Here is a 22,973-nt window from a genome sequence, read left to right on the forward strand (position 1 = left end):
TAGTGTATGTAATCGGTGTAATTTCTCCCATCATTCCTAACTAGTGTATGTAATCGGTGTAATTTCTCCCATCATTCCAAACTAGAGCATGTAATAGATGTAATTTCTCCCATCATTCCAAACTAGTGTATGTAATCGGTGTAATTTCTCCCATCATTCCTAACTAGTGTATGTAATCGGTGTAATTTCTCCCATCATTCCAAACTAGAGCATGTAATAGATGTAATTTCTCCCATCATTCCAAACTAGTGTATGTAATCAATGTAATTTCTCCTATCACACCAAAATACTGTAGTTTTTTTCCATGAGAGATCATGACCTCTCATCTGTTTACTTACAGGAGATCCGATCATCACGTCGGTCTTCACACTAAGTGATAAAGAGGAGGACGCGCTCCGTCGCAAGAACCGGCCAGAACCCGAGAGGCGAGAACATGTTGCTTGTTCCCCAAGTGAGTGGGTTGGGGAAAGAAACGTGGGATTTTTGTATTTGAAATAATGCGTTGAATTCATCAGGCTCTTGCCGTAGGAGATACAAAGAGGCTAGTGACTGAGCAGGGTTATAATTAAGGCCTCCAATTTTCAGTTTTTACTTATTTTTACAGATAAATACAGACAGAAAACAATATATTTCCTATCTGTTATTTATTTTTAAAAGCAGAAAAGTACAGAAAATTGTGCTTCTTGTGAGTGACTCTCCTTCATGAATTCCAGAACAACTGCTAATCATCCAGGCACCACGGGGATTTACAATCCGGATGAGATTCCCTTAAATACAGTCATATGTTCAAATATATTTGTATATAATGCTAATATTTAGTTGTTGTAGTGGTGTTTGGTTATATTTGCCTGCTTCATTTGCTAAAACGCGAGAGGCATGAAAGTATGAGTGCATGTTTATCAGTTAAATAAATATGGAAATATACCATTTTACGATTCAATGTATTGTCAAAACATAAAACAAATATGGGCAAATACCAATAAAACCGCCCAAAAATAAATATGGAGAAATGCAGATTGATATGTAAAAAATATAAATACCATAAAACCTGGAGCCGTAGTGATAAAGAGCGGAAAATACAAAGGAAGCCACTATTGCAGCCATTCGCACCATGGAAATCCAACACATCGAGGCAATTACCAGTGGCCTGTCAAATGTGGAAGATCTAGGTTATACTCTGGTTAATTTAAGGTCAGAGCTGAAGAGGACATTTAGGGATAGAAGCGTAATAAAACTCAATAAGTATCGACTTCTACAATATGAGAATGGGGAGAAAATAGGTAAAATTCTTGCTTTCAAAGTAGCAGACAACAGGGCCAAGACCATTATAAGGAAGATTAGAGGGGCCGATAACAACCTATATGAACGTCCAAGTCAGATACTTAAACAGTTTGCAACTTATTATCAAGAGCTATATAACCCAGAAAATCAGCCTCAAAAGGAGGAAATCTATAAATATATTTAAGGGAATACTCTGATAATGGTGGAGGACGAGATATCCCACTCTCTAGCAAGAGACATCACAGTCGAAGAAATAAGATTAGCAATTAGCTCCCTACCAGCAGGCAAAGCAGCAGGAGATGATACAGTACCTTCAAAAAATTTTTTTAAGATCTTTCTCGAGGAATTGTTGACACCATTCAATGAGGTTATAAGATTTATTGGTGAAAAAGGTAGGGCTCCCGATTCATGGAAGATAACGCATTTTTTTTTTTTTAAAGCAAACTGGCGGATGAGTGTGGGTCGTATAGACCAATATCATTCATCAATGCTGATGCAAAAATCTTTGCGAAAATGTTATCAAATCATTCATCTCCTGTGCTACCTAGCCTGGTCTCGCCTTATCAACATGGCTTTATACAGGGAAGAGATACGACGGCACATGTAAATATGGCTGTCACTGCTTTCGATGTGGCAAAGGTGCGATCGACCCCACTCGGTATGTTTCTTCTAGATGCTGGGAAGGCATTTGACCGAGTGGGGTGGGACCCTCAAACCCCCTCACCCTCACTCCCCCTCACACCCCCTCACCGTCACACCCCCACACCCCCTCACCCTCACACCCTCACCTTCACACACCCTCACCCTCACACACCCTCAACCTCACACCCCCTCACCCTCACACCCCCTGAGGGTGAGAGGGTTGTGAGGGGGGTGAGGGTGAGTGAGGGTGAGGGGGTGTGAGGTTGAGGGTGTGTGAGGGTGAGGGGGTGTGAGGGGGTGTGGGGGTGTGAGGGTGAGGGGGTGTGAGGGTGAGGGGGTGTGAGGGGGAGTGAGGGTGAGGGGGTTTGAGGGTGTGTGAGGCTGAGGGGGTGGGTGAGGGTCTGTGAGGGGGAAGGTGTGGGGTTGTGAGGGTGTGGGGTTGTGAGGGTGAGGGTGTGAGGGGGAGGAGCTGATGGGGTGAGGTTGACGGGGGTGAGGGTGAGGGGGTGTGAGGGTGAAGGTGTGTGAGGGTGAGGGGGTGTGAGGGTGAGAGGGTGTGAGAGGGTGAGAGGGTGTGAGGGTGAGGGGATGTGAGGGTGAGGGGATGTGAGGGTGAGGGGATATGAGGGGGAGGGTGAGGGTGTGTGAGGATGTGTGAGGGTGTGTGAGGGTGAGGGTGTGTGAGGGTGAGAGGGTTGTGAGGGTGAGGGTGACTGAGGGAGGGTGAGGGTGACTGAGGGTGTGTGAGGGTGAGGGTGAGGGTGTGTGAGGGTGAGGTTGAGGATATGATGGTGAGGGGGAGTGAGGGTGGGTGAGGGTGAGCGTGTGAGGGTGTGTGAGGGTGAGAGGGTGTGTGAGGGTGAGGAGAGGGTGAGGGTCCGAAGTAAATGGTGGCAGGGCCGACATCATAAGACAGAGAGAAACACAAATGTTAAGATAACAGTGCTCGAAGGGGTTGTGAGAAGGTGGAAATGGGATTAAAGGAGAAAGGATGAAAAGATAAGTAGGAAAGAGGCCAGAAAGGAGAGACAAAGGAGTGGAGTGTGTGGCGGAAACAGGGAAAAGCAGAAAAGAATGAAGATGGATTCAAGAGGGTGCAAGTAGGGTCACGTGGGAGAAGGAAGACTCGTTAGGAGAGTGTGATGAGGGTGATGCTAGAGAGAACAAACAAGAGGACACAAGTGTGCCAAAAAAGAGCGTAAATTAGACATGATGGTAGAGTGAGGGCGGTAGAGTGAGGGCGGTAGAGTGAGGGCGGTAGATTGAGGGCGGTAGAGTGGTAGCGGTAGAGTGGTAGAGTGAGGGCGGTAGAGTGGTAGAGTGAGGGCGGTAGAGTGGTAGAGTGGTAGAGTGCGGGCGGTAGAGTGGTAGAGTGAGGGCGGTAGAGTGGTAGAGTGAGGGCGGTAGAGTGAGGGTGGTAGAGTGGTAGCGGTAGAGTGGTAGAGTGAGGGCGGTAGAGTGAGGGCAGTAGAGTGGTAGAGTGAGGGCGGTAGAGTGATGGCGGTAGAGTGGTAGAGTGAGGGTGGTAGAGTGAGGGCGGTAGAGTGGTAGAGTGAGGGCGGTAGAGTGGTAGCGGTAGAGTGGTAGAGTGAGGGCGGTAGAGTGAGGGCGGTAGAGTGGTAGAGTGAGGGCGGTAGAGTGGTAGAGTGGTAGAGTGAGGGCGGTAGAGTGAGGGCGTGAGGGCGGTAGAGTGAGGGCAGTAGAGTGGTAGAGTGAGGGTGGTAGAGTGAGGGCGGTAGAGTGGTAGAGTGAGGGCGGTAGAGTGAGGGTGGTAGAGTGGTAGCGGTAGAGTGGTAGAGTGAGGGTGGTAGAGTGGTAGAGTGAGGGTGGTAGAGTGGTAGCGGTAGAGTGGTAGAGTGAGGGCGGTAGAGTGAGGGCGGTAGAGTGGTAGAGTGAGGGCGGTAGAGTGGTAGAGTGAGAGTGGTAGAGTGAGGGCGGTAGAGTGAGGGCGTGAGGGCGGTAGAGTGAGGGCGTGAGGGCGGTAGAGTGGTAGAGTGAGGGCGGTAGAGTGAGGGCGGTAGAGTGGTAGAGTGAGGGCGATAGAGTGAGGGCGGTAGAGTGAGGGCGGTAGAGTGAGGGCGGTAGAGTGGTAGAGTGAGGGCGATAGAGTGAGGGCGGTAGAGTGGTAGAGTGAGGGCGGTAGAGTGAGGGCGGTAGAGTGGTAGAGTGAGGGCGGTAGAGTGGTAGAGTGAGAGTGGTAGAGTGAGGGCGGTAGATTGAGGGCGGTAGAGTGGTAGAGTGCGGGCGGTAGAGTGAGGGCGTGAGGGCGGTAGAGTGGTAGAGTGGTAGAGTGAGGGCGGTAGAGTGGTAGAGTGAGGGCGGTAGAGTGAGGGCGGTAGAGTGGTAGAGTGAGGGCGGTAGAGTGGTAGAGTGAGAGTGGTAGAGTGAGGGCGGTAGAGTGAGGGCGGTAGAGTGAGGGTGTGAGGGCGGTAGAGTGGTAGAGTGATGGCGGTAGAGTGGTAGAGTGAGGGCGGTAGAGTGAGGGCGTGAGGGCGGTAGAGTGGTAGAGGGAGAGTGGTAGAGTGAGAGTGGTAGAGTGAGAGTGGTAGAGTGAGGGCGGTAGAGTGAGGGCGTGAGGGCGGTAGAGTGGTAGAGGGAGAGTGGTAGAGTGAGGGCGTGAGGGCGGTAGAGTGGTAGAGTGGTAGAGTGAGGGCGGTAGAGTGGTAGAGTGAGGGCGGTAGAGTGAGGGCGGTAGAGTGGTAGAGTGAGGGCGGTAGAGTGGTAGAGTGAGAGTGGTAGAGTGAGGGCGGTAGAGTGAGGGCGGTAGAGTGAGGGTGTGAGGGCGGTAGAGTGGTAGAGTGATGGCGGTAGAGTGGTAGAGTGAGGGCGGTAGAGTGAGGGCGTGAGGGCGGTAGAGTGGTAGAGGGAGAGTGGTAGAGTGAGAGTGGTAGAGTGAGGGCGGTAGAGTGAGGGCGTGAGGGCGGTAGAGTGGTAGAGGGAGAGTGGTAGAGTGAGAGTGGTAGAGTGAGGGCGGTAGAGTGAGGGCAGTAGAGTGGTAGAGTGAGGGCGGTAGAGTGAGGGCGTGAGGGCGGTAGAGTGAGGGCAGTAGAGTGGTAGAGTGAGGGCGGTAGAGTGGTAGAGTGAGGGCGGTAGAGTGAGGGCAGTAGAGTGGTAGAGTGAGGGCGGTAGAGTGAGGGCGGTAGAGTGAGGGTGTGAGGGCGGTAGAGTGGTAGAGTGATGGCGGTAGAGTGGTAGAGTGAGGGCGGTAGGATTTCCTGGAGGGCCTCAAGAAAGTCTATCCTCCTGTTAGGGCCCCTTCTCCTCCCTGGGAGCTAAATGTGGTCCTACCTAAACCTAAGAGCCCCCCATTCGAGCCCATTCATAAGGCTTCCCTGCAACACCTGTCATGGAAGACTGCTTTTCTCATGGCAATCACTTCTGTGCGCAGGGTAAGCGAGATACAGGCCTTATGCTCTATGGAACCTTATCTCGTTTTTCATGTGAATAGAGTGGTATTTCGTACTCACCCGAGGTTCCTCCCTAAGGTGGTCTCGGATTTTCACATTAACCAGTCAGTCACTCTTCCCACGTTTTTTGCCAATCCGGACACTCCGGCTGAGAGAGCTCTGCACTCTTTGGATTTAAAACGAGTCTTGAAATTCTACCTTGATAAAGCAAAGAGTTTATGAAAGTCTGACCAATTGTTTGTGAACTATGGTCCGTTGAATACAGGTTGTCCTGCCTCTAAAAGGTCCATTTCTAGATGGATAGTGTCATACATTATGTTATCTTATCAGTTGGCACGAAAGCAGCTCCCGGGCAAGCCGAGAGCTCATTCCACAAGAGGCAAAGCTGCTACAATAGCAATGCTTAAGAATGTACCAATTCATGAAATTTGTAAGGCAGCCACATGGCGGTCGGTTCATACCTTCGCACGTCATTACTGCCTTGATTCTGATACTCAGGCGGATGCCCAAATTGGTCAAGCATCCCTGAGAAATTTGTTTGGGTAATATCTGTTGGTAAAAATGTTTTGGTAGACTGGTATTCGCCCGCAGGATATGGGGATGGGCTTGCTACTCTATTCAGTGCTTATGACTATTGATGAGTATCCCCTGGAAGAGAAGGATACGTTACTTACCTGTAATCCTAGTTCTCTTCCAGGGGTATGCTCATCATAGTCATAAGCAACCCTCCCTCCCCCCGGGCGAATACCATGCCTGTATATGTACGTGTTACCCATGCTGTGATTACACTGTTATACGCCGTCCAAAAGAACTGACCTAACTGTCACCTGTGGTGCATGATGGGAGCCTGGAGGCTCACAGAGGTCTTAAAGGCACGGCGCCAGTGTTTCAGTTGTTACTATGCAGCCTATCTAGGCTAAACCTGCCTCTATGATCCTGCCTGTTTTTACCTTTTGAAAATAAAGGTTGTGTGTTTCAAAGAAACTCAGGGCAGTTTGCTTCTTTACATATATCATATATGGTGACTTATATATCTTTATTTGGTCAAATGTACAAGTTTTACATGCAATAATGGCAGTTTTGGAGCCCAGTATGGTGTTTTTCAGGCTGCATATGTATATGCATATTATCTATATTTATGGGTATTTATGTATATGTATATCTATATATATATATATATATATATAGATATATGCATATTATTGGCTATTTCGCTGGGATTCCGCACGTGGGCGGGACTATTCAGTGCTTATGACTATGATGAGTATACCCCTGGAAGAGAACTAGGATTACAGGTAAGTAACTTATCCATCTGGATTTTAAGGCACCGAAAAGTAACCGTAATTACCTTCCTGGGTTTGAACTCAAAGGAGCTGATGCAGTGGCAGTGAACAGGGTATGCTCTTCGGAGAAGGCAATAAAATATTACCTCCCCTGCCTTCTCTTACAACAATTGATAACTCTGACCCTCTGAAGAGCCTCCTTATGATGGAATGAAGTAGAAATGTAGATGCTTTTTGACTAGGCTTGAGTGGGATCTAAATATTGCATCTAATGCAATGTAGAGAATATTTACATTGAAATGGCCTCCGGATTGCCACAGACATCAGTCCTACTTATAATACTATATTGCGCCAAATGATAATGTGTGGAAAGCGGGTTTCTGTGAAGACTTGGCATTTGTGCGTCCCCAAGTGAGTGTCTTGATTTGTTTTGATCCTATTAAAATCTCTTTTTTTCAGCACGCTAATGAATTCCAAAAACTTGCTTCCACTTTGCTTTCCTAACTGCTAAATGCATACAGTTCATTTACAGGTATTTACATTTTGTTGTGTATTGCCAAAAGCAACATCCTACATTGCCACATAATTCAATTTAAAAACTCATCTCACTTTGAAGTCAGAGAAAGAAAAGTAAACACCAATCTCCATGTTAAAGCAATAAAGCAGTATGACATTTGACCTCTGTCTTTGAATCACCGGCAAGTGTGAAAAGTTAAACACAGAATTTAAAGACATCCTTATTGTTAGACCTAGGAAACCTAGACTACATAGGGTAGCCTGGCACAGAGCAGATACAGCTAATCTCTAAGGCATTCATGTAGTGCTTACAATTCTCACTCAGAGTATCTCAGTGTCATACCACTAAAAATAAAGACACCACACCATTGTGCAAAAATACGGGTACCTTTTATAAAAGTTTCTGGTAAATGGTTTCTCACTTTCCACAGTTTTTAAAATCCTTATTCAATACGGGAACTTTCCTTCATACATTGTTTCTTAAAGACCGGAAAACAGGGTTTTACAATACATCAAACAGTTTCCCTTTTCGTCCCTGTATGAGAGAATCAGCAAAAAGATCTACAACTTAACTTCCCCACTTTCTGAATGTTCCTGATTCTCAGATTTGCATAAGCAGTAAGATTATTACACTTTTCTTTCTTAATGACAACAGATACCTTATCCGCGGGGTCACAAGGTTAACATAACCAGGACTTACAGCAGCACTGCAATTCCCTCCTTGCCCCCAATGGTATCTCTGTCAGCGGTTTCAGATAGCTGAATTCTCTAAATAGAGGTAAACAGATGGTTAGGTTAACTTTCCCAATTGGTTCACTTGTTCACAGACAGGATCTCTCTTACAGGCTCTATTTGTGAAAAAATCCCGCACTAAACAATCAGTAGGCCCAGGTGCTCTAAATCCTCTCCCAACCCCTTCCCCTTCACTTATGCGACCCTGTCCTCGTTTTGGCACACATCAGCTGAAAACAGTAGTTTTTCCCCTTCCCCGAGGGCCGGTCCGCTCAAGTGAGTAATTGAAGGTAACAGTCAGTCAGGGTTTGTTTATGCACTGTTCCTTGGCCCGTTCGGCAGAGACGATGTGTACAGGGTAGAATACTTGTCACACCTCCCGCCCGACAAGCTTCCCGCTTACTTGCTCTATTGCTGGTTGGCTACTCTGACTTCGTTTCGTTACCGGACCTGGCACCGTCCCGTTGATGATCTCTGTTGTCCCACAGCCTCACTCGTCCCGCTACTTGACAGCCGCCACAGCTCCCTTTGATCGTCGAGCCGTCAGCCGGATCCTCCGGAGTGTTCACCTCACAGCTGGTGGACTCCGCCCCCAGCCGGCCTCCGTCTGCTTCTCCCCGCCTCCGCCGTCGATGACCTGCCGATGAGGAACTTCCGCTGCCGCACCGCCTTCTGACAGCTCCGCCAGGAATCTCTTCGCAGGCAACTCTGGCACCACGCTGGAGATGTCGGATTTCAGGTGACGCTCCTCACACAATGCTCCGATTCCGCTTCACAGTAAGTCAGGAACCCTGGCTGGGTCCGCTTCTCCGTTTTCTCTCTTAAGATCACAAAGTTGGTTCACAGCGCTGCAGGCCGCCCGTGGGACTTTTCTCACAGCAAGTTTCTCTCGAGTCAGTGCCACAGCGCACAGGAATCACTTGGGGGTAATTTCTCAGGAGTCACAGGTTATTAACTCCTCACGAGCCCAAGTGTGTGGTACAAGGTTCGATTCAGCTCCCAGGTAGGGCTTGGTCAGTAGATGGAGGGTCACATCAGACAAGGACCACCGCTGGCCCTCAGGTCAATCAGGTTCCCTACAGTGTCTACCTCTCCATGCTAGCGCCTCACTCCTCCCACTCTCTCTGGTCGATCAACTACAACTACAAAATGGCCGCCCTGGTTCTGACCCTTTTATAGGGTGGCCACTGACTAACAGAACCAGCTAGAAGATTCTAGAACTCCCCCATGTACTCTTATGGCAGCAGTTTCTGAGGAAAGCAGTTGTGACAGTTAAGGGCCCCCATTTTAGGTCCCTTAGTACATTCATTTCTCAAGTGGTTGACTAGGCCTTAGAATGAAGTGATTAGGTCAAGGAACACATAGCCCCCATGTGTCAGCACGAAAAATCCTGGTGTACACAAAAGAAAATAAAACATAGGAAGGCCAAAGGAGACAAAAGAAATAATTAACAGGTAGAAGTCTCCCAGAGGCAGACAGGTCTAACACTTATTTATTGCTTTAACCTTCCGGATCCACCAAAAACCATCTTGGCTACCCACATTTTGGGCATCCCTGGTCTTGAGCACTCAGGGCCTGCATGCCCAGGCAGAGAGGATGTGGTCAAATCAGGTATTTGTGTCCTTTGACCCTGCCCAGGTTCATCTCTTGTCAGCATCGCCTGAGGAGATGGCTGTGCTTGGCTGTTTCACTAGTATATCCACATTTCCACCTCTGGTCCAAACTAGGGCAGGAAGGCGGTTCTGGATGAAAAAACATTAAAGAGCAGAGTCATTTAATGTCTCACACAACAAGAAGAGGGTGAGCTGCCTCTAACAGACAGTTGTGCAGTCACCGGGGCACTCCCTTTCACTATTCCTGGCACTATTGACTTCACATTGGGGTCTCCTGTTTCACAATTCTTTATTGAAAAATGAAAACAAAACAGTGTATTGGGGAACACAAGGTACCATATGTGAACCAGTAATACTAAACTGTACATCGGTTTTCATTCGGTCTTGTGTTCTCTGGTGTTGTGACCAGTCCACAGGATGAAGTCCAAACATGTTGAGGTTTCTCTACTTGCAACCATGTATTTAGAAGTTCATATCCAGTTCTGACTGCTTGCTGCCTCCTCATATCGCAAGTTCTGTGATAAGGAAAAGGAGCAACAAGACCCTGATCACTCGCCGGTCACCCTTCCTCGTCCTTCAGGCATCGCTCACACCCACCTTACGGTGCTAGTTTTCTCCCAGATGGTTATTCTGCTGAGAGTTTGCACCAGAAGGATGGAAAGTGGGTCAGTGAAGCATCTTCGATTGTGGGTTCTAAGTGAAAAGGTTTGTTTCAGTGAGTAGATCTGGTTACAGGCTTCAATTCTTGGCTGTATGAGTGTTCCCATCTACTGAGAAATGTGTTTCATAAAAGTGTTTCAATACAGACTGGAGGGATCCTTTTTCCTGGCTCATCCTGAGCCAGAGTGCTGCGGTGTATCTGATGTGAGTCACAAACGGTATCTCAGATTCAGGTTTTTATGCCAGTTGCTCACGACCATGTGTTTTTATTTGAACAAATTCCTCTAGGCATTTACTTGGCCCAAAAAAGTTTGTCCCTACATGTTATTCCACATTCTGACTGAGAAACCTGGGACTGGGCACTAAAGCCACCTGCGGAAATACTATGACTAGGCAGTAACTGAATGTTTGGGGCTTTTCTAGTGCTAGGAACCAAATAGACTTCTCATGAGACTCGCCGGCAAACAAGCATAGGTATCTTGGAAGACTGGGTGAAAGAATTGCAGCCCCAGGGTTTATTGCAAATTCAATTATTTTGCTATTCATATATGAAGAAACGGAGTAAATAACTTCTCTCGGTGTCAACAAGTAGTCTTGAACAGGTGTTCTCTGCGGTTCACCCCTCCACATTCCCCAAGGCGCTCTCCCAGCTTTGACTTGCTAGTTCTATCCTTTCTATCCAGGTGTCCCACAGCCAGATTCACTGCTCCTCGCCAAGCAGGCGTAGCCCTGGTTTGACTCACAAAGCTCGGCTTCAATCCTACACTGGGTAAGGATCCCACTTCTGTCTAGGGCTTTTCAAATGTCAAGTGACCAATGTGTGCTTCGGTGATGGTTTTCGACACCAGCCTTAGGCCTTTCTGGACCCCGCTGTTTGGACTTGATAGTAGCTCAAGCAGGCTCAGACTGGGAACCCAAAGCAGCACTGGCACATTTTGCCAGACCACTTTGTCAGTGCAATGCATAGCGGTCAAGTGCAGCGAGTGAGCCTGACCGCTAACAGTGGTTTGGGGACGGGTTTTTTTTGCAGCGTGAATCTTTTCTGGATTCACTATGCTGTGCATTATTGCGCCATCTTGTGGTTGGGTCTGGAATTGTAACATTTCTTTTCTCTTTTTTTTTTTGTAGTTGGTGGGCATTGACATACCACCGGTTTGGTGTCCCTCTGTGACGTTGACGGCCCCATTGATCGCCATCTTCAGATTCTTTTTTTCCGCCATTGGGTCTGGATCGATACGGGAGGAGCTCCAGAAGATTGGAGTGAAGAATTGATGAAAATAAACAAAATCAACAGGAGAAAAACTTATTTGATATACCAGTCTTCGAGTCTGGGAACCGGTACACAGCGAAGAGGAAGAGACAAAACGTCGACGTTATTCGAAGAATGAGCATACAGGGAGCTCCCTGTACACTGTAATGGATAAGACACCATTCAAGTTCGGCGACAATTGTCACCACAAGTACGCACAGAAGGATCAGCGTCCGTCTGCAACCTTTGCCTGCCGCTGGACCACCGAAGAGAAGATTGCAATGCATGCTCAGCGTTCACCCCAAAAACTTTGAGGGTAAGAGAGAGGGAAGAGCAAATTACAATATGCAGGCTCAAGGACCACCACCGTCGCTTCAAGACCTGTGCCTCGCCAGTGGAGAGGAGGACAATGTCGCCGAAGGACCTGAAGGAGAAAAGGACGAGTAGAAAATTTGAGAAACATGGGAAAAAACTAAATTTGGGAAACATGGGAAAAATGGTGCCTTTTACAACACATTTGTCATTATATAATGACTTGTATTAGCTTTTAAAGCATAGCAAGTGATGATCTTACTATGCACCAGGGTACAACAATCTTTATTGAGGCTCTTAAAGGATTTTGTCACTATCACCCTCAAACACTGCCCCCACATCTCTCCATAGCCCCTCTCACACACACACACACACACACACACACACTCTCTCTCTCTCTCTCTCCTCTCTCTCTCTCACACACACACACACACACACACACTCTCTCTCTCTCTCTCTCTCTCTCTCTCTCTCTCCCTCTCTCTCCGTGTAAATCAGTGTATAAGAAACTGTTAACTAAGACAAAGGGGACTAAATGGTTTAAGATTCACAAGCCATCCACACTGGAGGACATTTTTTAAGAGTCCTTGGTCTGGAGAAGCACAAACTCAGGATTCAGAATATAACACAGTGGTTGGGGTTGACCTTACTAATAAGAATTTATTTTTAGCCAACAAACCTTTTTTAGCAAATTTAGGATAATGAAAGACTGGGACAAAAAAATATAACTTTCTACCTTCGATTACGATTGCAATTTATGAACTGCACAGTAACAAAAGGACCACTGAGCTTTGGTCATAAAATACTTTCCCCTGATCAGCATAGTACACGCTCTCTTGCAGCAGATGCATTAACCCTCTGCGCTACCTTAGATGAGTCAAAGCTGCCACTAGACACAACTCTGATCACTCTCCAGCAGGTACATTGATCAGCAGAGTTTTCTTGGCATTTTTATTGTTGCCTGAAAACTGTTAGATATACAAGGAACTCTGTGCTGCTTTTAAAACTGCTGCACTGCTATAAAACCGACCCCCAGTAACAAATGCGCCCCCCCCACCCTTCCAGCCTCCTGGGGAAGCACCCCATGCCTTGTATGGCCAGTCTGGCTTTGAGCTTCATCTTCACAAGGCTCCCTGTTGTTTGCTGGTCCTGGAACTGGCAATTCCTGGAACTGGCAATAAGCCATAGAGAGTCCTGCACTAGGAAAGCATGAGATGGAACAGTTTTGACACAATTTTCCTCCCCATATAACCCCCATCAGCATCTTGAGAAAGCTGTGACTTGTTTTAGATTCGTGTTGCAAAAACACTTAGATGATACCAGTGTGACATGAATGAAAATTAGGAAATTAAAAGTGTGTCCTCCATCCGGCACTGTAAGGTATCAGCCCTGCAAAACAAAGTGTATGTGGAAGGTCTGTACTGGCCAGAACCAGAAGCATGTAAGGGATAAACACTTGAGAACAAACACTCAACGCGGCGCGGTTCAGAGAGTTACACAAATAGTGTTGCACAAACATCCCTGAGCAAGGATGCCTGTCACACTCCGTCAGTCAAGTGAAAAGGCTCCAGATGACACCATTCACAAAGGGGGAACTTACTTGCTAGTCACTAAGAACCCTGGAGCGGGTGCAACAAGGCAGTGCCTAGGTCCACACTGACAAGTATGTGCAGCTAGTTGCAGAGGTTTACCTTATAGAGAGATGGCGAGGGATGTGGATGTAATGAACACACCAAAGGAAGGACACAAAAGTGCAGCCCTGTACTGATCCAATGACCCTGTGTCCAGCCCATAAAGTTTAGGGCAGCTTGTCCCTTCCCACTACTCACTTTCCCTTTTCATGTATCCCCCACCATCTCATTGTGTTCTTGCTGTCGTCAGACCTGCCTGTATCCAACACAAACAAAGAAAAAAGGATGTACTGAGGGCAACATTTCAGGGAAATCGACATGTAAAGTGTACAGAAAGTTTGCACACTTAGCTAGTTCTGGGGTCCAACAATAGCCAATGTTCAGACAGCTAGTGTTCAGTTCTTGTATGTAAGTGTGATTGTTGACAACTTTATGGCCCTGACTTTTTTTGCAAAAAAATCATTAAGAAACAAAACCACGTTCTATGCCCGCGATGGACAAAGTGAACCCGCATACACTATGGGCAAAGCTCAAGACGTGGAAAACGTGGAAAAGCAACCTTTGCTTTTTGCGTTTCCTAGTTGAATTACACATTGACACATGGTTCCAGGTAAAGTTATCCACTGACAATGTTTTGAAAACCAAATTCTACCCTGAGAATGGCCTCGAACAAGGGTGTATTCTGCCCCCTTATTATTTTCCTTGTATATTGCGGATTTAACGGAGTCTCTGGACTCAGATCTTGGCATTCCACCTAAGCTGGGAGGTTCAAGAATATCACTTCTGATAGATAAGTCTACCAGTGGATTCCTCACCTTGTGAATATCCCCCTGCATCAGCAGCATTCGGAAATTCTTTTTGTAGCTTCGTGCCAACGTGGAACGACGTCACAGAGGCACGGCATCGCGCGCGATTCTGCTGACGTCACCGACACCATATTAGGCCGGCGTGATGACATCAGTTCCCTTTTTTCCGCGTCGTCAATGCTAACGGTTTTCTGGGATCGTGCAGTAGCTTTGTAGTAACTTTGTTACTCTGGTTATTTTCACTATATCTTTTTCTTCTATCGAGATGTCTTCGAAGAAGACTGGTTTTAAGGCTTGCGGAGAATGTGGCAAGACTATGTCCATAACTGACCCGCATGAATGCTGTGTCTGGTGCCTGAGCTCCGACCATGATGTCGAGGATTGCCCATCTTGCAAGAAGATGACTCCGAAGGCCCTTCGGGAGAGGGAGACGAAGCTCCTTGTTGCGAAGCTGAAGAATAAAAAAGATAAGAAGGCTTCGAAGACTCGGTCGAGGTCTCGATCGAGGTCGCGTTCGCGTTCGGAGTCGTCATCAGCACATGCTTCAAGGTCCTCGAGGAAGAAGCACAAGAGGAGCCATGAGTCACGTCATCACTCGGGGAAGGACTCGAGTTCGAGGCCGAAGTCGCAAGTGAGGCTTCTTCATAAGGAAGCGGAGGCTTCGGCGTCGGAAGCACAGGACTCTGATGGTGAGGCTTCGCGTGCGAATCGCCAGGATCACCGAAGCAGCAGGTGAACCCTTCTCCGGATCCGTCTAATCCTTCTGGTCAGGAGGATGAAGGTGAGGTGGAGGAGGTTGGTGAAGGCGAGGTTCCGGTGCCCGCGGGTTCGTTGACCCCGGTACCTCAGCCCGAGCAGGAGATCGACGTCGTGACGACTCCGCCTCCTCGAGAGCAAGCTGGGGGCACTTATCCAGCCTTTCCGGCTCCAGATCAGGATCCATCCCAGTTCCTGAATGCCATGTTTGGGGTTTACTCCAGGGCAATGTACCCCTCTGGTGCACCTGTTGGTCCCACGGGTCCTATGGCGTATAACTTGGGCGTTCCCCAGACTTATGCTCCTGCGCCCTTCATGCCTTTCATGCCGGCTCTAGCACCGCAGTGGCATTTTCCGGTGCCGCCGATGCCTTTGACGCCAAAGCCTTCGACGCCGACTCCATCGACGTCGATTCCATCGATGCCGGTGCCCACGTCTTCGATACAGGATCCTGTTCGACCTCGGGTGAAACTTCATCGCCCGACTTCGGGTTCGACACTGGCTCCGACCCCGGCGGAGTCGGTTCCGGATCCGTCGACTACGTTTCTGAAGGTGAGGTCACGGCGTGAAGCCCAGAGACTTCTGGAGGAAGAACAGTATCGGTATGCTGACGTGGAGGAAGGAGAGTTACAGGATTCTGATGATCCTTTTGATGACTTGAGAGAGGCCAGTGGACTTGAACTGTCTCCTGAGTGGGATTTGGCTTCTGTGTCAGACGTGCCGTCCAAGGATGTGGTGCCATATCACGTTTTTATTAAAAAGGCGGCAGGCTTGTTGAATATTACTCTGCCCACTGCTGAGTACAAGTCTAATATTCTTACTGAAGTTCTTCACTCGCCATCTTCAGTTATTGAGCCGATGCTGCCATTTAATGATGCTTTAGCTGAACCCATCTATGAAGTCTGGAAGAAGCCTTTGACCGCTCCTGCAGTTTCAAGGGCTGTTGCGAGGAGGTACAGGGTTGCACCTGGTGACCCGGACTTTTTGTCAACACACCCCCTGCCTGAGAGTTTGGTTGTGCAGGCTACCTGTTCTAAGAAGTCTGCGGGTGCTTTTCCGCAGGTTCCTGGGGAAAAAGAGTCCAGGAAGCAAGATCAGGCTGCCAAGAAGGTCTTCTCCTCAGCCAGTATGGCATTAAAATCTACCAACGCAACTTGTTTGATGGGGTGGTACATCCATGCCTTAATGGATTCCGTGAAGCAGTTGGTGCCAAAAATTCCTGAGGTGGATAGAAAGGACTTTCAGGAGGTAATTTCGGACACTCAGGCTGCTGCAAGACAAGTGATTCAATGTGGGCTGGACACGGCTGATTCGGTGGCGAGAGTCATGGGCTCTTCGGTGGCCACTATGAAAGCTCATGGCTAAAATCATCGGAGTTCTCTGCTGATGTTCAGTCTGCTTTGATGGACTTGCCATTTGATGGTTCAGGATTGTTTGGAAAGACGGCTGACGCTGCCTTAGAACGTTTTAAGGACAGCAGGGCCACGGCGAAATCTTTGGGTCTTCAGACCAGGGGTACTACTGTAAGGCGCTTCAGAGGATTTGGCAGGTCTTCCTTTCGTTCCTATAAAACATTGCAGCAGCAGCCACAACAACAGCAAAATACGCTGTACAAGTCGTACAGAGGAAGACAACAAGCTCGTCCTAGATTTCGTCAAGCCTCCTCCTCCTCCTCTTCCCCTTCCCAGCCCCCTACCACCGCAGCAAAGCAGCCCTAGATCCGCCATTCCGGATCATGTGGGCCCAGTGGGGGGCCTGCTTACCCATTTTCTACGAGATTGGGAAGTGATAACATCAGATCTTTGGGTTCTCAATCTCGTGGAGAATGGGTATGCTCTTCCCTTTTGGGAATTTCCCCCCAATTACCCTCCTTGCCAGGGTTATTGTTCGGAGGACCATCTGCTGCTCCTGCAGGAAGAAGTCCTGGCTCTGTTCAGAAAGGGCCAGAGCAGGAGAGAGGTCAGGGATGCTACTCCCGGTATTTTCTGATCCCCAAGAAGGATGGCAGGCTCCGTCCAATCCTGGATCTCAGGATCTTGAACATTTATCTGAAGCAGGAGAAGTTCAAGATGCTCTCTCTTGCGCAGGTTCTTCAAGCGCTGCTGGAAGAAGACTGGATGGTGTCGCTCGACTTACAGGATGCGTATTTTCATATCCCAATCCTGAAGTCGCACAGAAAGTATCTCCGTTTCACGGTTGGATCGCAGCACTACCAGTTTGCGGTCCTTCTGTTTGGACTTACTACTGCGCCTCGAGTCTTCACCTAGGTGATGGCTGTGGTGGCAGCACATCTCAGAAGATCGGGGATACCTGTATTCCCGTATCTGGACGATTGGCTGATCAAAGCAGAATCTCCAGAGATAGTGCTCCATCATTTGCAAGAGACAACTCAGTTGTTGCACAGGTTGGGTTTTTCGATAAATGTACCCAAATCTCACCTGGTGCCCTCCCAGCGCAACCTGTTCATAGGTGCGGTACTGGACACTACTGTGTGTCGTGCATTCCCTCCTCCACAAAGGATTCGCGACATACAGGAAATGATTCCTTTATTTTGCAATGGAGCAGTCGTTCCAGTCCTGAAGGTCCTTCGCCTGCTCGGTCTGATGGCTTCTTGCATTCTGTTGGTCAACCATGCACGCTGACACATGAGGGCGCTCCAGTGGTGTCTCCGCAGACAGTGGTATCAGCACAACGGAGATCTCAGGGAGTCAGTGAGGATCTCGAGAGAAACTGCAGTGGATCTGTCTTGGTGGAGCGTGGAAGGCAATCTGTCACAAGGAAAGCCTTTTCAACTACCTCCATCGGTGGCCACAGTGATAGCGGATGCATCCACTCTAGGGTGGGGTGCTCATCTGGGGGATCTGGAGATCAAGGGTCTTTGGTCTCCAGAGGAAAGGTTGTTTCACATCAACCTTCTAGAATTGCGGGCGATACGTCTGGCGCTCAAGGCCTTCCTCCCTTCCCTTCGCGGTCGGTCGGTTCAGGTCCTGACGGACAACACCACCGCGATGTGGTATGTCAACAAGCAGGGAGGAGTAGGGTCGCAGTGTCTCTGCAGAGAGGCTCTGCGTCTCTGGTCCTGGGTTCAGGACCATCAGATTTGTCTGATGGCAAATCATCTGGCCGGGGTTCTGAACGTGCGTGCAGACGGTCTCAGTCGGCAGTTCTCAGCCGACCACGAGTGGAGGCTTCATCCAGAGGTAGTTCGTCACGTCTTTCGGGCGTGGGGGTCTCCGCGGGTGGACCTGTTTACCACTCGCGAGAATGCTCACTGCCCGTCATTCTGCAGCCTCCAGTTTCCGATGCAGGGAGCCTTGGAGGACGCGTTTCAGTTGAGGTGGGACTCGCAACTCCTTTACGCTTTTCCTCCCATACCTTTGATTCCTCTGGTTCTGAGGAAGGTTCGCCAAGACCGGGCCCAAGTCATATTGATCGCCCCGGATTGGCCAAGAAGGGTGTGGTATACAGATCTTCTCCACCTCTCCTCGTGCCCTCCGCTCCGTCTCCCTCACAGGGCAGATCTCCTCTACCAGATGGAGGGGCAGGTTCTACACCCCCACCTCCAGACCTTACACCTTCATGCCTGGAGATTGAGGGGGGCAACCTGATTTCCTTTTCTCTCCCGCATGATGTGGTGGATGTCATTTTGTCAGCCAGGCGTGACTCTACCAAGCCTATCTATTCTTATAGATGGTCTAAATTTGTTGCTTGGTGCGGGGAGAAGTCCGTTGACCCTTTAAGGGCTTGTTTGTCCAATATACTACAATTTGCACTTTCCTTGGCCCAGTAGGGTTTTGCTGTGGCAACTATCAAAGGTTATTTGTCGGCCTTGTCAGCTTTCCTTTGGTTGCCAGACCAGCTCGCGCGCGCTGGGCGCTCTACTTGACTTTTAATTTACCTCATCCTCTGCTGACTGAAGAGCAGCCCTTCGTCCCGCTGACTGCTAGCGCTGGACGCCATCATTCTTTTTTAAAAATTCACTCCTCCCGCCCTGTTGGCTCCTCCCACCTCTTGCGTCACGCGCCTATTTAAACGTCCCCTATGCGGCCGCGCAGCGGACGCGCCGGCGGCGCACCGGAGTCGCACCAGAGTCAAGCCCGTCTGCGCCCGTCCGCGGCCGGACGGGCCCAGGGGCTAGGGATCCTGCTACTGCTATTTCCTATTCTTCTCCCGCCCTCATGCACCTTCGCGCCGCCGTCTGTCCCCTACCGTCAGACACTTGGACACGGATCACTTCACTTGGAATCGCTGGTGACCTACCCCCTTACCTGGGTCCGCTCACCCTCCCCACCCCCCCTATCACTCCTGAGTCACAGATCCGCTTACTTTATTTAAACACTCGTTCTTTTGTCAGGCATCAAACTGACATTTTCCACTTACTCCTGACTGAAAAGCCTGATGTTCTCCTACTCTCTGAGACCTGGCTCACGGACGACTCCCTTCCGGACATATTGGCAGCGCTACCCCCTGACTACTATCTGCTTAACACCAACCGCCAAGGGGGCCGCTCTGGAGGGGGGGTCGCAGCGGTAATTCGTAAGGACATCCAGGTTATTGCCTCCACCTCTATGACTCTTCCTGATGTGGACAATCTGGTTTTCAGCCTTGGGACCGAGGTGGGCGCAGTCACCTTTATGGTACTCTACCGTCCCCCCCAGTCCATGCCCTCTTTTCCTGCATCTTTTATTGAACAGCTTGCCAGCCTAGCTACCTCTTCCCCACGTATAGCCATCGTTGGGGATTTCAACTACTGGTTCCAGCATAAGGACGCCGGTCCCCATGCCTCCGAACTGTTCGAAGGTCTCTCTAGCCTGAACTTTAGCCAACTAGTTACTTCTCCCACTCACAGTGGCGGTCACACACTTGACCATATCTGGGTCTATGGGGTGAAGCCTTCCCACCCGCTCACCACTCCTTGTGTGTGGTCTGACCACTTCCTTATCGACACCACCATCTCTGTGGTTGGTCAGATTAGGATTCCCCCGCGGGAGGGTGGCATGGCCCGTAAGTGGAAGGCTGTTGATCCCTCCAAACTGCTATCCCACTTGTCTCTCACACGCCCCCCTACCCTCAATAATCCTGACATTAACGAGCTAGATGGCCAAGTTTCCAACTGGCTCGTGTCAGCTAGTGACATTTTTGCCCCACTAACCAAGTTCCCTCGATCCCGACACAGCAACTCACATAAATGGTACACTCCCCATCTCAAAGCCTTACAGCTGGAACTCCGCCAATCTGAACGGAGATGGAGAAAAGACTACTGCTTGTCAAGCAGAGATACTTATGTGGCAGCCCGCAATAAGTATAAATCTGCCATCTCTGCAGCAAAAAAAGCCTATGTCTCAGAGAGAATCTTACTAGCCCCCTGCAAGTCGAAGGAGATCTTCAGAGTTCTGGACGAATTTACCTCCGATTCCAGAACGCTTCTGTCCCAGGCCCCTACTCAGGAATCCTGTAATGCACTTAGCACTTTTTTCATACAGAAGATTGTTTTGATTAAGGACACCATTCCGGTCACCTCACTGGGCGCTGACTCCGCTATTCCCCCTCACAACGCTCTTTCTATTACTCAGTTCCCCCTCTTAGATCCTACATCCCTAGCCAGCCTGGCCGTTCGCATTAAGTCTGGTTCTCCTGACGACCACTGTCCACCTTCCATACTACGGGACATCTGCCATTCCTTACCCGACTGCATCCTTCCTTTGCTTAACTCTTCTCTCCTCTCCGGGACGGTACCCAGCTCCTTCAAGGAGGCCGTTCTAGTGCCTCTGTTGAAGAAGCCTGGAGCTGATCCGGCCGTCCCGGCGAACTATCGTCCTATTTCCCTTCTGCCTTTTCTTTCTAAAATCTTAGAAGCCCATGTCACTGCCTGTCTCTCGAGGTTTATCGAGGGCTCCAACTTCCTCGAAGCCAACCAGGCCGGCTTCCGTCCTGGTCATTCTACGGAGACTGTGATCCTGGCCGTCCTGGACACCTTGAGAGACGGAGCTGACAAGGGTACCTCCCAGGCCTTGGTATTACTAGATCTGTCGGCCGCCTTCGACACGGTGGACCATAACATCCTTCTCCACCGTGTCGAACAGGCCGGCATCCAGGGCCTGGCGCTGGCATGGGTTAAATCCTTTCTCACTGGGAGATCCCAGACCCTCAGCCTAGGTACATTCAGGGCCCCAGGGAGCACCTGCCCTGCGGGGTCCCCCAGGGCTCCTCTCTATCCCCCCTTCTCTTTAATCTTTATCTTCGCCCTCTTCTTTTCTCTTTGAGGCAGTGGGACGTCACCGTCTTTAATTACGCGGACGACCTACAACTCATTTTCTCTCTAAACTCTTCCTCTGCTATCCCCACCTTCCAGGCAGTCATGTCCCATATCTTTCAGTGGATGTGTCAGAACCAGCTTAAACTGAACCCAGGAAAGACGGAGCTCCTCCTGCCGGGCAAGAGCGCCATCTACTGGGGCCCACATTTCTGGCCGGCAGAGCTTGGCTCCCCTCCCACTCCGGTGGCCTCGGTGAAAAGTCTCGGGGTCACTATTGACGCTGGGCTTTCTCTCGGGCCGCAGGTGGGGACGGTGGTCTTCTCCTGCATGTTCCAACTACGCAGGATTAGGAAGGTAGCCTACCTCCTTACCCCCGACGCCCTGCTGCAAGTCATTATGGCCCTCGTTCTCTCCCGCCTGGATTTTTCGAATTCCATCTACCATGGTTTGCCCAAATGTTCCATCTACAGGCTGCAAATCATTCAAAACCAGGCGGCGAGACTTGCCCTCGGGATACCGAAGTGGCAGTCTGCCAAACCCCTCCTCATCAAACTGTATTGGCTCCCTGTCAGCCTAAGGGCTGCCTTTAAGCTTGGGTGCCTTATCTTTAAGTCTCTCTCTGGTTCTTGCCCCGCTTTTCTGAAATCCCTCATTCGACCTTACTGTCGTTCACGCAATCTTAGATCACTTCACCTACATCTCTTGGTGGTCCCTTCCTTTAAACTCTATAGATCTGGCGGTCGAAGATTCGCTTTCCTCGGCCCCAAATTCTGGAACTCCCTCCCTCTTCCAGTTAGGATCTCTGGCACTCTCATTCAATTCCGCAAATCACTAAAAACCTGGCTCTTTCCACAAACTAGCTAAACTCCCTCTGTCTCTTCTCAGCACCCTACCAGCGCCATGATACCCACGGTGATAGTGCGCTTTACAAGCACCCCCTTAACATAACATAACATAGCCCTCTTTGTTTAAATCTCCTATTGTTTTACGTTTCATAAAGGGCCTTACCAATAAATTCCCTCCTACACCTTTTATTGTACCTCAATGGGACTTGAACCATGTTCTTACGTTCTTGATGGGTTTGCCTTTTGAACCTTTACACGCATGTCCCTTGAGACTTTTGTCTTTCGAAGCTATTTTTCTGGTGGCAATTACCTCGGCAAGGAGGGTAAGTGAGCTTCAAGCTCTTAGTTCTAAGCCCCCATTTTTATCCATTCATGCTGAAAGAATGGTTCTCAGGACCAGGGCTGCTTTTCTGCCTAAAGTGGTAGTCCGTTACCCTCCCTACCTTTTATCCTCCCCCTCACCCTTCCAAGGAGGAGGAGAAACTTCACCGCTTGGACCCTAAGAGGGCGGTGAGCTTTTACCTGGACAGAACACGAGAGTTCAGATTGGATGACCAGCTGTTTGTTGGTTTTTCTGGCTGCAAGAAGGGGAAGGCGGTGCACAAGCGCACGCTCTCGAGGTGGATTATCCTCTGCAGTAAGATTTGCTACGCCCTGGCGGGTAAGGACCCTCCAGAGGGTATAAGTGCTCACTCTACTAGAGCAATGTCATCAACTTTTGCTTTGTCTAGGGGTGTTCCTGTTGAGGATATTTGTAGAGCGGCGACTTGGGCCTCCCTCCACACTTTCGCAAAGCATTACTGCTTGGATACCGAAGTGAGAAGGGAGGGCCACTTTGCGCGCGCTGTCCTCCAGGATTTTCTCGTACAGGAGAGTGGATACCCTCCTCCGGGAGTGGGGACTCTTGTGGGACTCTATTCACAAGGTGAGGAATCCACTGGCAGATGTATCTATCAGAAGAACAAGTTACTTACCTTCGGTAAT

General features: G+C 49.4%; 1 protein-coding gene across 11 annotated transcripts in view; it reads left to right on the top strand.

Moving 5' to 3' along the window:
• The window catches only part of LOC144770912 (uncharacterized), a 347,728-nt gene that overhangs the window by 156,641 nt on the left and 168,114 nt on the right, over positions 1-22,973 (top strand). For all 11 annotated transcript variants that reach the window (XM_078655722.1, XM_078655727.1, XM_078655721.1 and 8 more), the window contains one exon: positions 341-451. In XM_078655722.1, coding sequence (XP_078511848.1) covers positions 341-451 — 111 coding nt within the window. The remainder of the gene's footprint in view (positions 1-340; positions 452-22,973) is intronic.

Source organism: Lissotriton helveticus, chromosome 7 (assembly GCF_964261635.1).
Source record: "Lissotriton helveticus chromosome 7, aLisHel1.1, whole genome shotgun sequence".
In the NCBI taxonomy this organism is placed as follows: Eukaryota; Metazoa; Chordata; class Amphibia; order Caudata; family Salamandridae; genus Lissotriton; species Lissotriton helveticus.